The sequence below is a fragment of the Pituophis catenifer genome, unplaced genomic scaffold, assembly GCF_029215685.1.
Source record: "Pituophis catenifer annectens isolate HBS135680 unplaced genomic scaffold, rPitCat1.0.hap2 SCAF_8, whole genome shotgun sequence".
Lineage (NCBI taxonomy): Eukaryota > Metazoa > Chordata > Lepidosauria > Squamata > Colubridae > Pituophis > Pituophis catenifer.
Window position 1 is genome coordinate 69,058,921 of NW_027256888.1, and position 12,203 is coordinate 69,071,123.

At 42.1% G+C, this 12,203-nt stretch overlaps 1 protein-coding gene across 1 annotated transcript in view; it reads right to left on the reverse strand.

The window, feature by feature from the left end:
• Window positions 1–10,555: 10,555 nt before the first annotated feature.
• MMRN1 (multimerin 1) overlaps window positions 10,556–12,203 on the reverse strand; it is an 87,579-nt gene continuing 85,931 nt past the window's right edge. The window contains exon 8 of the mRNA XM_070948810.1: window positions 10,556–10,977. Coding sequence (XP_070804911.1) covers window positions 10,556–10,977 — 422 coding nt within the window. The remainder of the gene's footprint in view (window positions 10,978–12,203) is intronic.

Genomic DNA, 12,203 nt, shown 5'->3' on the forward strand with positions numbered 1-12,203 from the left:
AGCTGTTACAGAATCTGGTAAAGACCGTGAAGTAGGTATGTGGGGCCTCTAACAGAGACGTCATCTTAGAAGAAGTCATCTACTCAATTTGATGGGGAAATTTATGGCCAGCTCTTCATTTGCATACCTTCTGATCACAATTTCAAATCTGCATTTTAAAAAAACAAAAAAAAAAACAAAAAAAACAAAAAACGAAGGCATTTATAGAGAAACTATTCTGACCCAGCTTTAGCAGAACCAAGAAACAGAATCCTTGTTCCAAAAAAACTCCTTCTTTTATTTAGCTTCTGTGAATTACTGGCATTCACACACTGAAAAGTCCAGGCAATAATCCTTCAAAGCAGCGGTGAACTCCCACTGGTTCTATCCGGCTCACTGAACCGGTAGTGCTGGTGGTCGGAGGCTCCGCCTACCCGATGGACATCATTACATCCCTTTTTTTATTTTTTTTATTTTTATTTTATTATTAAATTTCTATACCGCCCTTCTCCCGAAGGACTCAGGGCGGTGAACAGCCACAAGATAAAACACAGAAGTACAAAAATTTAAAATAGATTAAAAACGAATTAAATAATTTGGCTGAATTTAAAATACCCCATATTTTATTTCTACACATGTGCAGAAGGTTCTGCACATGTGTAGAAGAGGCATGTTTGTGCTGCCGCACGCTCCCATTCCCAAACCAGTAGCGAAGGTAAGTGGATTTCACTATTGCTTCAAAGGGTTAATTGCAGCAACAGCCCTTATCAGTTCCTTGGGATATTTGCCAGGCTGGGAGCTTCCAGTTGCAAAATTGTAAATTAAGTTCTGGCAAGCCGTCTCTGAGGCACAAACCATGATAAACAAATCTTCCAAAAGAAATCCAAACAGTTGTCTCCTACAGCCACCCCTCCCCTTTCCTCCTATTCCCCAACCAGGGAGGGGCCATTCAGTGTCTACGTGTGCCTTTTTTTCCAAGTCAGCTCCTTGTCCTCAGTTGTTCTCCTTTCCTAACAGCTCTGCGCATGCGCGCATCTGGAAGAGGCCCCAGCTGTTCATCCTTCGCACTTATCTCCAACTCCAAAGGCAGCTACTTATTGTGTCTTTCTGTTACAGACGCCATCTCCATGGTAGAGGGGGGCCGCATGTCAGCTCCAGCGTGACGGCCGGCTGGCCCAGAGCTGCCATTCAGAGGAGAGGCAATCCAATTTTTTTTACTACCAGTTCTGTGGGCATGGCTTGGTGGGCATGGCTTGGTGGGTGTGGCAGGGTAAGGATACTGCAAAATCTCCATTCCCTCCCCACTCCAGGAGAAAGATACTGCAAAATCCCCATTCCCTCCTCACTCCTGGGGGAAGGATACAGCAAAATCTCCATTCCCACTCCAGGGGAAGGATACTGCAAAATCTCCATTCCCACCCCACTCCAGGGGAAGGATACTGCAAAATCTCCATTCCCACCCCACTCCAGGAGAAGGATACTGCAAAATCCCCATTCTCTCCCCTCTCCTGGGGCAAGGATACTGCAAAATCCCCATTCCCTCCCCACTCCTGGGGGAAGAATATTGCAAAATCTCCATTCCCTCCCCACACTGGGGGCCAGCCAGAGGTGGTATTTGCCAGTTCTCTGAACTACTCAAAATTTCTGCTACCGGTTCTCCAGAACCTGTCAGAACCTGCTGGATTTCATCCCTGCCTGGCTCTATCTCTGCTTCCGATGCAGAGAATCCATCAGAGCCTTCCCCAGACTCCAGGACTGCCCCAGGTTCCTCCTCAACCTCCTCATCCTCTGAGTCTGCCCCCAGCTCCACTGGCAGCTGGCAGGCCACAACAGAAACAATCTCTCAGTCCACGATAATAAAGCCCTTGAAAAATTTGGGATGATGATGGTGAAGGATAGTGGTGACAACCGCCTCGGATATATAAATGTGGCCTGGAGTTCTTGCTGTTCAGCTAGCAAAAGAAGCTTGCTGTAAAAGGGACAGCTTGCAACATAGCATGCTAAAAGTTGAAGTGCTGGCAAATGCATTCAAGGATGGCTTGCTGGGCACAAGTGAGGAAATAATAGCTCCGAGTGCCACAATAAATTGGATGGGCTTGTCAAAACCAAAAGCAGATAAAAAGGTTGCCATGGTAATTGGACTATCCAAATATACCGAGGCAGTGGCTGCTTGCCTTGCCATATGCAAGGCACAAGGCTTGGATACCTTTGTGAGCTTGGCTTGAGATAAACGCTCATCCCTGGATTAGCAAGGAAAACATAACATGAAAGTGCAGCCAGAGATGCTCTTTGAACCTGTTCTTAAAGACGGTGGGAAGGGAGGAGACAGATCCAAGGGAAGAGAGAATGATTGATTCCACTCTCTTCTGCATAATGGTCGGCCGTGCTGATGTGATCGATTTGCAGTTACATTCAAAGACAAATGCTTCCTTAGATTAAGGGGCCGATAGCCTACTTCCTCGACTGAGTGAAATTCAAATGAAGTGCCTCTGGGGAATGGAGTGGAGTGACACAACTTGTGACATTTGGAAGACAACCCTGTCTGGGGTAGCAAGCGTGGCAGTGGTGAAATCCAAATTTTTTACTAATGGTTCTGTGGGCGTGGCTTGGTGGGCGGGTGTGGCTTGGTGGGCATGGCTTGGTAGGCGTGGCAGGGGAAGGATACTGCAAAATCAATATTCCCACCCCTCTCTGGGGGGAAGGATATTGCAAAATCTCCATTTCCACCCCATTCTGGGGCCAGCCAGAGACGGTATTTGCTGATTCTCCGAACTACTCAAAATTTCCGCTACCGGTTCTCCAGAACCTGTCAGAACTTGTTGGATTTCACCCCTGAAACATGGTGATAAGAAGTTCAAAAATATTCAGAGGGTGCTCTTAACACAAACAGAATGAAGATTGTAGATAAACACTCTATGAAGTATTGTTGGTGTGCTCACAATTGTCAGCCTCAAATATTTTGCTATTTGAAACAAAGAATCTTATTCAATAGCACTGGACCACAAAGATTTTGCTTCCTGAACTCTTTCTGGTGTATCTTATAGATTTTATATAGATTTTAGCCACTTTAAAATGCCTTGGTAAGGCCACACTTGGAATATGGCATCCAGTTTTGGTTGCCACAATATAAAAAAGATGTCAAGACTCTAGAAAGAGTGAAGAGAAGAGCAACAAAGATGATTAGTGGACTGAAGGTTAAAACATATGAAGAATGGTTGCAGGAATTGGGTATGTCTAGTTTAATGAAAAGGAGGACTGGGGAGATAAAATAGCAGTATTCTAATATCTAAGGGGGCTGCCACAAATAAGAGGGGGGGTCATCCTATTCTCCAGAGCACCTGAAGACCGGAAAAGAAGCACTGGATGGAAACTAATCAAGGAGAGAATTGACCTAGAAATAAGGAGAAATGTCCTGACAGTGAGAACAATAAACCAGTGCAACAACTTGCTGCCAGAAATTATAGGTGCTCCAACATTGGAGGTTTTTAAAAAGATATTGGAAGTCATTTGTCTGAAATGCTATAGGGTTTCCTGCTTGAGCAGGGGGTTAGACTAGAGGACCTTCCAACTCTGTTATTCTGTTATCCTGTTTTGGCTGCTAATGATAAAAGTAACCTGTAATTTAACCAATAGAATAGAATAGAGTAGGGTAGGGTAGGGTAGGGTAGGGTAGGGTAGGGTAGGGTAGGGTAGGGTAGAATAGAATAGAATAGAATAGAATAGAATAGAATAGAATAGAATAGAATAGAATAGAATAGAATAGAATAGAATAGAATAGAATAGGGTAGGGTAGGGTAGGGTAGGGTAGGGTAGGGTAGGGTAGGGTAGGGTAGGATAGAATAGAATAGAATAGAATTGAATTGAATTGAATTGAATTGAATTGAATTGAATTGAATTGAATTGAATTGAATTGAATTGAATTTTTTATTGGCCAAGTGTGATTGGACACACAAGGAATTTGTCTTGGTGCATATGCTCTCAGTGTACATAAAAGAAAAGATACATTCGTCAAGAAACATAAGGTACAACACTTAATGATAATCATGTACAAATAAGCAATCAGGAAACAATATCAATATAAATCGTAAGGATACCAGCAACAATATCACATACTGTTTGGTAGAATTTTTTTTTATTTTTTTTTATTTTTTTGCACAGTGCCAAAGTAAACCCTTCATTACCTGTTGGTTATACTGCACACATATGAAAACATGGAACCGTTGCTGAAGCACATTCAGTACACTAAGTACACCCGGAACATCTGTGGAAATCTAAAAGTAATGGCTCTTATGCTTGGAGTTCATCTTGGGGATACCAAGCATTATTGTTACATTGCGAATAGGACAACTATGGAAGAGAATTGCACTACATTTTTTTTTTTTAAAAAAAGGGTCAGTCTGAACGTTGCACATCCATCACTTGTTGACCCAATTTTGCGTCCGCTTCACATAAAACCAGGACTGATGAAAAATGGTGTAAAAGTGATGAACAAGATAGCTGAAGGTTTTGTTATTTGAGACAGATGTTTCCAAGAATAACAGATGCCAAGATTAAAGAAGGCATTTTTGTTGGTCCGCAGATCAAATATGTCATGAATGACAAGCGGTTCGAAGATCTGTTAATGGGGCCAGAGAAAATTGCCTGGAAAGCATTCAAGGATGACATTGAAAATTTTCTTGGCAACTACAGAGCACCAAACCACATTTAGTTGGTTGACAAACTTCTTACAACATACATGAAGTGCAACATGTCACTGAAGATTTATTTTCCGCAGTCACACTTGGACTTCTTTCTCAAAAATCTTGGTGCGATCAGTGACGGACATGGTGAAAGTTTTCACCAGGACATTACAACAATGGAAAAATGGTATAAGGGCAACTGAAATCCATCGATGCTGGCTGGCTATTGTTGGACATTGCAGCAAGATGCATCAGACACCGAGTACAAATGAAAATCAGCAGCCACTTTTGGCCGTCTTGAACTCACGCAGCTTGTTAGAAATATTATATGATTAAATACATTATAGGCATTAAAAGTTAATTTTATATTTATCAAGATTCCTACATTCAAGATTCCTACATTCTGAAAGTAAATTTGTGTTTAGTTTGAAGGGCTCTACCATACTTACCGAAAGGTTTTCAGGAAGCAAAACCTTTGACAAAAAATACTATCTAATGTAAGGAGTTGAATCTTTCTTCAATAGGGATAATGGAGTTGTATGTTCTATCATGAGAGAGCCAATTGGGTGCAGTGGGTAAGGCACCAGGCCAGAAACTGGGAGATCATGAGTTGGACCCAATGCCAGCTGGGTGACCTTGAGCCAGTCATTGTCTCTCAATCCTAGGAAGGAAATAATGGAAAACCAGTTCCAAAAATTTCACCAAGAAAACTTGCAGACTAGGACTATCATTTTGTACCCTTGCAGTATTAGTGAGTTGGCATAAGCCAGGGGTAGGCAACCTTAAATACTCAAAGAGCCACAAAGTTCTTAACCGGAAGCCCCCTGTTCAATTCTGGAGCTGACTAGAAGTCTGGTTCCTCCACCATAGAATCTCCTCCTAGCGCTGCATCCTTTTTCCTCTGTGGACTGGAAGTCTGGTTCCCCCACCATAGAATCTCCTCCTAGCGCGGCATCCTTTTTCTTCTACCTGTCCTAACCAAAAGCCCTATCAATTGTGAAGCTGACCAGCGACAGGGAGCCACAGCAGAGGGATGATTGAGCCACATGTGGCTCCAGAGCCGTGGGTTGCTGACTCCTGGCATAAGCCTATCCCAGAACATTCCAGTGGTCTCCTTCCACAATACTCATGTCGTATTCATCTTTGCATACTCTTCTCCATTATTGCCCCCATCACTTTACAGTTGGGATCCTAAGTAATGGAAGGAGTTTGTCTTCAAGTAGAGTTTTGCCATTGACCTGGATGATGGAAGTACTTAGGCTAGTCTCTAAATACTTAGTCTTCTTTATATTGAGGTACAAACTGAATTGGGTAAGACAGTCATTCCATGTCTGGAAACAGCTCTACAGTTGTTCCATGATGGTAGCTGTGAGAAGGACCAGTAGATACACATTTATGTGTCTACATCCTATTGGCTTTGTGTCTGAAATGGGGCTTTGTCTACTCCCCCTATCCCACCTCTCAAAGCACAAATATAGCACCAGAGGTTTTCTTGGACAGGAAACCAGATCAGTGGTTGATGCCATGATTAACAGTCAGAAGTCATCTCTTTGGTTCTGTCAACTCGCAAAGCATCTCTGGCCTGCTCTTGAGTTGCCATAGGCAAGGGGGATGGGAAACCAACGAAGCAACATGGCAGCCACAAACAGGAGCACATCCTAGACATATCTTTCTCAAGGCTGTCTCCCAGGGTTACAGACAGCGGCTGGAGGGGAGTAGTCTCTACAACCCACGAAATTGCTCCGTTGGCCAATGTGATTGATGACACACCCTGGGGGAAATAGGGTCATGATTAGGGCCGTAAGCATGGGGTCAGAGTTGGCTTCATTTGGATACGTGCCAACATGGGGCTCCTAATAAACAACTCAGTTTCTTTTGAAGCTTGGCTTGAGGCTCATGATTTAATTAGAGCAACCTTCGGAATCCTGACAGGTTCAAACTAACCCAAACAATATATGGAAGTGAATGCATGAACCCATCACCAATTATCTCTTCTGTTGTCTATGGAGATTCTCAGTCAACCAGGTCATGGTTGTCCCAAAGGTGCTATTTTTCAAGAGGCAACTGGACTTTCTGGTTTTTCTTTGATTTCTCTGGTTTCACTGAAGAAGCGTCTTGGATGAGAAGCGAAACGTCTTCAAAGAAAAACCAGAAAGTCCAGTTGCCTCTTGCAAAATAGCACCTTTGGGATTATCTCTTCTTCATTGCTTCACTACCTTAACCCATAAGAATAACAGATCTATAAATATCCATTCATTTCACAATTAAAGTTATTCAATCAACCTTTAGGAGAGATGTCTATAAAGATCCAATATTGAATTGAACCTCAGGAGGTGAGGGTTCTGCCTTCCTGTGGCACTCATAAACTAGATTTCATCTCCATATATTCAACACCTAAAGGTCAGAGGCAGGGGTGGCCTTCAAAAATTTTAGCAAGGGGTTCTCTGCCCGGTTGCTGGGTGGGCGTGGCCATCATGGGTGTGGCCTAGTCAGCCTCCTGCACCATGGCAGGGGGGCGTTTTTGCCCTCCCCGGGCTCCAGAGGCTTTCCTCGAGCCTCTGGGACGGCAAAAATCATAATCATAATCATAAGTTTATTTGTCAAGCATATATAAGATAACAGGTAAAAGTATAAACATAATTTGAATACATGAAAAGAGTAAGTAAAAAGGAATATTAGGACAGGGACAGTAGGCATGCTGGTGCACTTATGTACGCCCCTTACAGACCTCTTAGGAATGGGGTGAGGTCAACAGTTTAAATGGCCTCCCCAGGCTCCAGAGGCCCTCTGGAGGCCGAAAATGGGCCCATTTCTGGCCTTCCCAAACTTCCGGTAGGCCCGTTTTTTGCCCTCTCTGAGTGTCTGCACACGCCCTGCACTTACCTGCATCAAAACGGGCCATGTGAGGATTCCTAGGAAGGGCAGGGCGGGATGGGTGGGGTCAGCCAGGAGTGGGATTTGGGGATTCTCTGAACTGCACAGAATCTTAGCTAGAGGTTCTCCCGAACCCCTGCGAACCCCCAGCATCCCATCCCTGGCCACAGGGTGTGCTCTGAAGAAATGATATTTGTTTACATCAGGGAGATAAGGATAACAAGAAAGCCTATCAGGAGTCTCAGTTTGAAAGAAAACCATTAACGTCTCCGTGGATAGAAACCTGGCTTGAAGGGTTTAGTGACCTTAGTGACAAGGGCAGCAAGGGCAAAGAAAGTCATATTTAAGAGTAAGATGCCGTCTCCAGTGGGTGGGTCATTTGAATTTCATCTGCAAGGTAATTTCCACGCCATTTAGCCTTATCCATAGCAGAAGTAAAGGGGGCTAAATAGATTATTAAACTGACAAAGTCATACAAGGGGTAGGGAGGGATTCAGCCATGTGGGCAAGAGGCATGATAAGATTCAATGATACGCTAGGATAGTTTAGTGACAAATTAGGAATTTTAAGTATTTACAAAACGATATGGTATCGGTGGAGAAAAGGCCAGTAATATATACATCCAGGATTTATGGTGTGTTGAAGATTTATCTTATAAACAGAACACAGAATTAAAAACAAAACCACAAGGAGTGGATTGAAACTGTTCTCAGTAATGGTTGACAGTACAACTCTGTTCCTACAGCTCATTTTGTTTGACATTTAAGGCATCAGAGATTCCTTAATGGTCAACAGTAGAGGCAGGAATGAGGAAAATCCCTTAATTGATGCGGTTAATTGACTAATTGAGTAAATACAGTTTAAATATATGGATTTTTAATTGGATTTTCAGCAAAGCACTGCTTTATGGATGGTGAGCCATGTTGGTGACAAGAAAACCATACACTTCTTTTGAAATAAGTGGTGCATTGCAGCAGTGTTTCTCAACCTTAGCAATTGTAATATGCATGGACTTCAACTCGCAGAATTCCCCAGCCAGCACAGCTGTGAGATGCATGGACTTCAACTCCTAGAATTCCCCAGCCAGCACAGTTAGCTGGGGAATTCTGGGTGTTGAAGTCCATGCATCTTACAATTGCTAAGGTTGAGAAATACTGCATTAGAGGTAATTTTTGCAGCAATTTATGTTCTTATTGTTTAAAGCAAGTGAAATTACCTTCATTCAAGTTCCTTAAAGTTCACCTATGCTTCAATTCTTTTATTAATCTCTTACATGCATGACACATAATTTATTAAAAACTCAAAAAACCATTACACATCTTGGAAATTCAGTATTTAAATTGATAGTTTTTATAGTACATTTATACTTTAATTTTGTATAATTACAAAATGTAGCATGGGTAAATAGAAACATTAAATTTTAATTTTGTTATAACATTTAAGATTCCAGATTATATATGCTGGAAGAATAAAGTAAAATTCTGCATATAAGTCTCAAACACATACTGAATTTGGCAGATGAAATAAACTGCATTTCCTCACTTTGAATCTTCCTCCTAATTCAAGAGTAGGCAAATGTCACTCCCATTCTACAGCTTCCAGAATTCCCCAAGATCATGCAGTTAAAATGTGGAAATAAATCTCTGATTTTTTTTCAGTAGCACTATGTTTCCCCATTTCAAAAATAAGGGTAAAAATCCATAAACCACAAAAATGCTCTCAAAAAAAAAGGGCAAAAAGTAAAAGCAAAAGGAGGTAAATTCATGTTTTATACGCTTAATGTCTATTTGGCCATTTTCACTCTCCTAGACCCCAAAATATAGAAAAGGCAAGTCACATTTCCTGCAACTACTTCTTTCAGTGATATGAATATATTACTACTGCTCTCTCTGAAGCAGGGGTGAGTTCCCACTTACCTTTACTACCGGTTCGCATTGGGAGCGCGTGTGCGCACACTTCTGCACATGCGCAAATCACCCATGATGATGTCATGGCAGGTGGGCGGAGCCTCCTGACGGTTTTCTACCAGTTCTATAGAACCGGACCGAACCAGGAGCAAGCCATCACTGCTCTGAAGCCAAGTTAAATTAATTTAAAACAACACCCCTCCACCCCCCAAAAAGGACCCCAAATTCTTGGCTGTAAAATATCTTTGCCACCCTGGTCCTAATATCTTGATGGTTTTTCATAGTACTACTTCAGATGGCTACAGAGAGAATATATAAAAGGCCTAAATATAAAAAGAGCATGGGTCTTTTCACCCCAATGACATGGGAACAGAACCATTCAGATACAAGTTGTAGACGAGCAAAACAGTGGCTTCAGAAATGATCAGAAGGCAGACCAGAATCTCTTAGCATATTACTAGGACGGCAAGTCATTCCTCCAAAGCTTCAGGTACAACCTTCAGAGCTTTCCCCAAAATGCTACGATATTTAATTCAACAGAAGGCAGAACATGTTATAGCTGAATAAATGCAGTTTTCCTAATAAAAAGAAAGCAAAGTCAATAGGGCAAGCCTGAAGTCAATTTGCCCTTAGCTGATATTATGTCACTAACAAGAGCTATCAAAATATAATTCACTTTACCAGTTCTCCAAAAATTCTTTTACACAATTAGAATAATCATAACATCACGCACAACATTCTTTTCCCTAATCTTGCCATTTTTCATATTTGTGGACTTCAGAATTCCACAGCCAGCATTGGCCACAGATGAGAACTCATTTGAGCTGATATCTACAAGTCTGAAAGTTGCCAAGATTGGGAAATACTGAGGGGCCTCCTTTTGTCATTAGCCAAGATATCTGGGTTTTGTGTTGTTGTTGTTGTTGTTGTTGTTGTTGTTGTTGTTTTGAAATCCAAGCATGGGGAAAGTATTTCCTATCTAATTTCTGTCTGTTGTGCAAAACTTATAGGCACAGAACATCTACCAAAGAAGAGCTGGGAACTCTAAATGAGATTTCCTTTATTTGGGTAGCAAGAAGTGAGAAGTAACAGGGAAGACATATTGGATGGCAGCTTTTATGTACGGTACAATAAGTAGCCACTAAATGTAGTTACGGGTGGGTATTTTGCTGGGATGGAGCCCTTTGCCAGTCTGAGCCAGACTTCTTGTCCGTAGTTCAGTTCCAATATAGCATCTCCGGTCACTACTCTAGTCACGTATTTGTCTCTGCTTCCATTTTCAGATCGGAAAGCTAGCTTGTCTGTTCCGTCAACCACAAGGTAGCCTGAGATGGATGGGCTGCTGGACTCAATGTTATACTCAAAGACATATACTCCCAAGTATGGTACACGGAACCTTCCATTTGCAGGGACATATGAGGTCCCATAGTTGACATCCAGATTGTTAAATCGAATAGGACCAGGTGTGTTCATCCCATAGGTGTGCGAAGCAAAAAAGGCTACCATTGGTGCATATCTGTAAGACCCCTTTGAGAAATCTGCAAAACAAACAAGCAATAAAATAATAGGATCAGAATGTGGGTCGGGGGAAGCTGGGTAGAGCTTTTGAACAGTAATAATAATGTAATATACTTTATTTTCATTGCACCTCGTACAATGAAATTAAACACCATCTTCAGTGTACATTATACATTTTTTTAAAACTTTCAAAAATAAATCAAAACCACACCTCCTTCACATCCTATACAACTGAACTGAAAACCCCAGATGCGGCATTCATATTGCACTATACAGTACAATTCAATATAGTTACTGCTCTGGGATAGAAGTTGTTTTCCAGCCTATTTGTCCTTGTTTTTATTGTCCTGTACCGTCTGCCAGATGGTAATAGTTCAAAAAAAAAAAAAAAAGGTGCCCAGGATGAGATGGATCATTAAGATTGTTTTGAAAATTCTTAAGGCAGCGGACTCTATCAAGCTCTTCCAAGGAGGGGAGAGGGCAACGAATGATCCTCTGGGCAATGATGTTAACTCTGGGCAATGATGTTAATAGACAGGATGACACACTTGAACCCACAACCCAGAGCCGAGGTGGCGCAGTGGCTAGAGTGCAGTACTGCAGCTACTTCAGCTGACTGCTAGTTCAGATCAAATCTCACCGGCTCAAGCTTGACTCAGCCTTCCATCCTTCCGAGGTGGGTAAAATGAGGACCCAGATTGTTGGGGGCAATATGCTAATGCTAATACAATATGCTAATATGCTATATGCTAAACTTTGTAAACCGCTTAGAGAGGGCTGTAAAGCACTATGAAGCGGTATAGAAGTCTAAATAAATAAATAAATAACGGCAAAGTCCAAAATCAGAGGAGAGCTCAAAGCTGCAATGAGGCTGCACCGAGAACATTTGTTAAAGTTTTAGAACTTCCAGAAGATCACTCTTAAATGATATACCATTTTTGCAAGTTCCAGCTGCCAGGTGAAAGATTTATATAGATCTATATATAGATCTGTAACACCCAGAGACCAAGCCCAACACACATGACAATCCCCAGATACCCACTCACCCACCCACCAAAAATTCCCCACCCCTAAACCACCCAAGCATCCACACAGCAGACCAAGTAATGGTGTCCAAGAGCTCACTGATGGTGGCCCTTTAGTTCATTGTTGAGTGCAATTATAGCTCTGGGATAAAAACTGTTCAGAAGACTTACAGCACTTCCTGGGAGGTTTACAAATGTCAGCCTATTGCCCCCAGCAATCT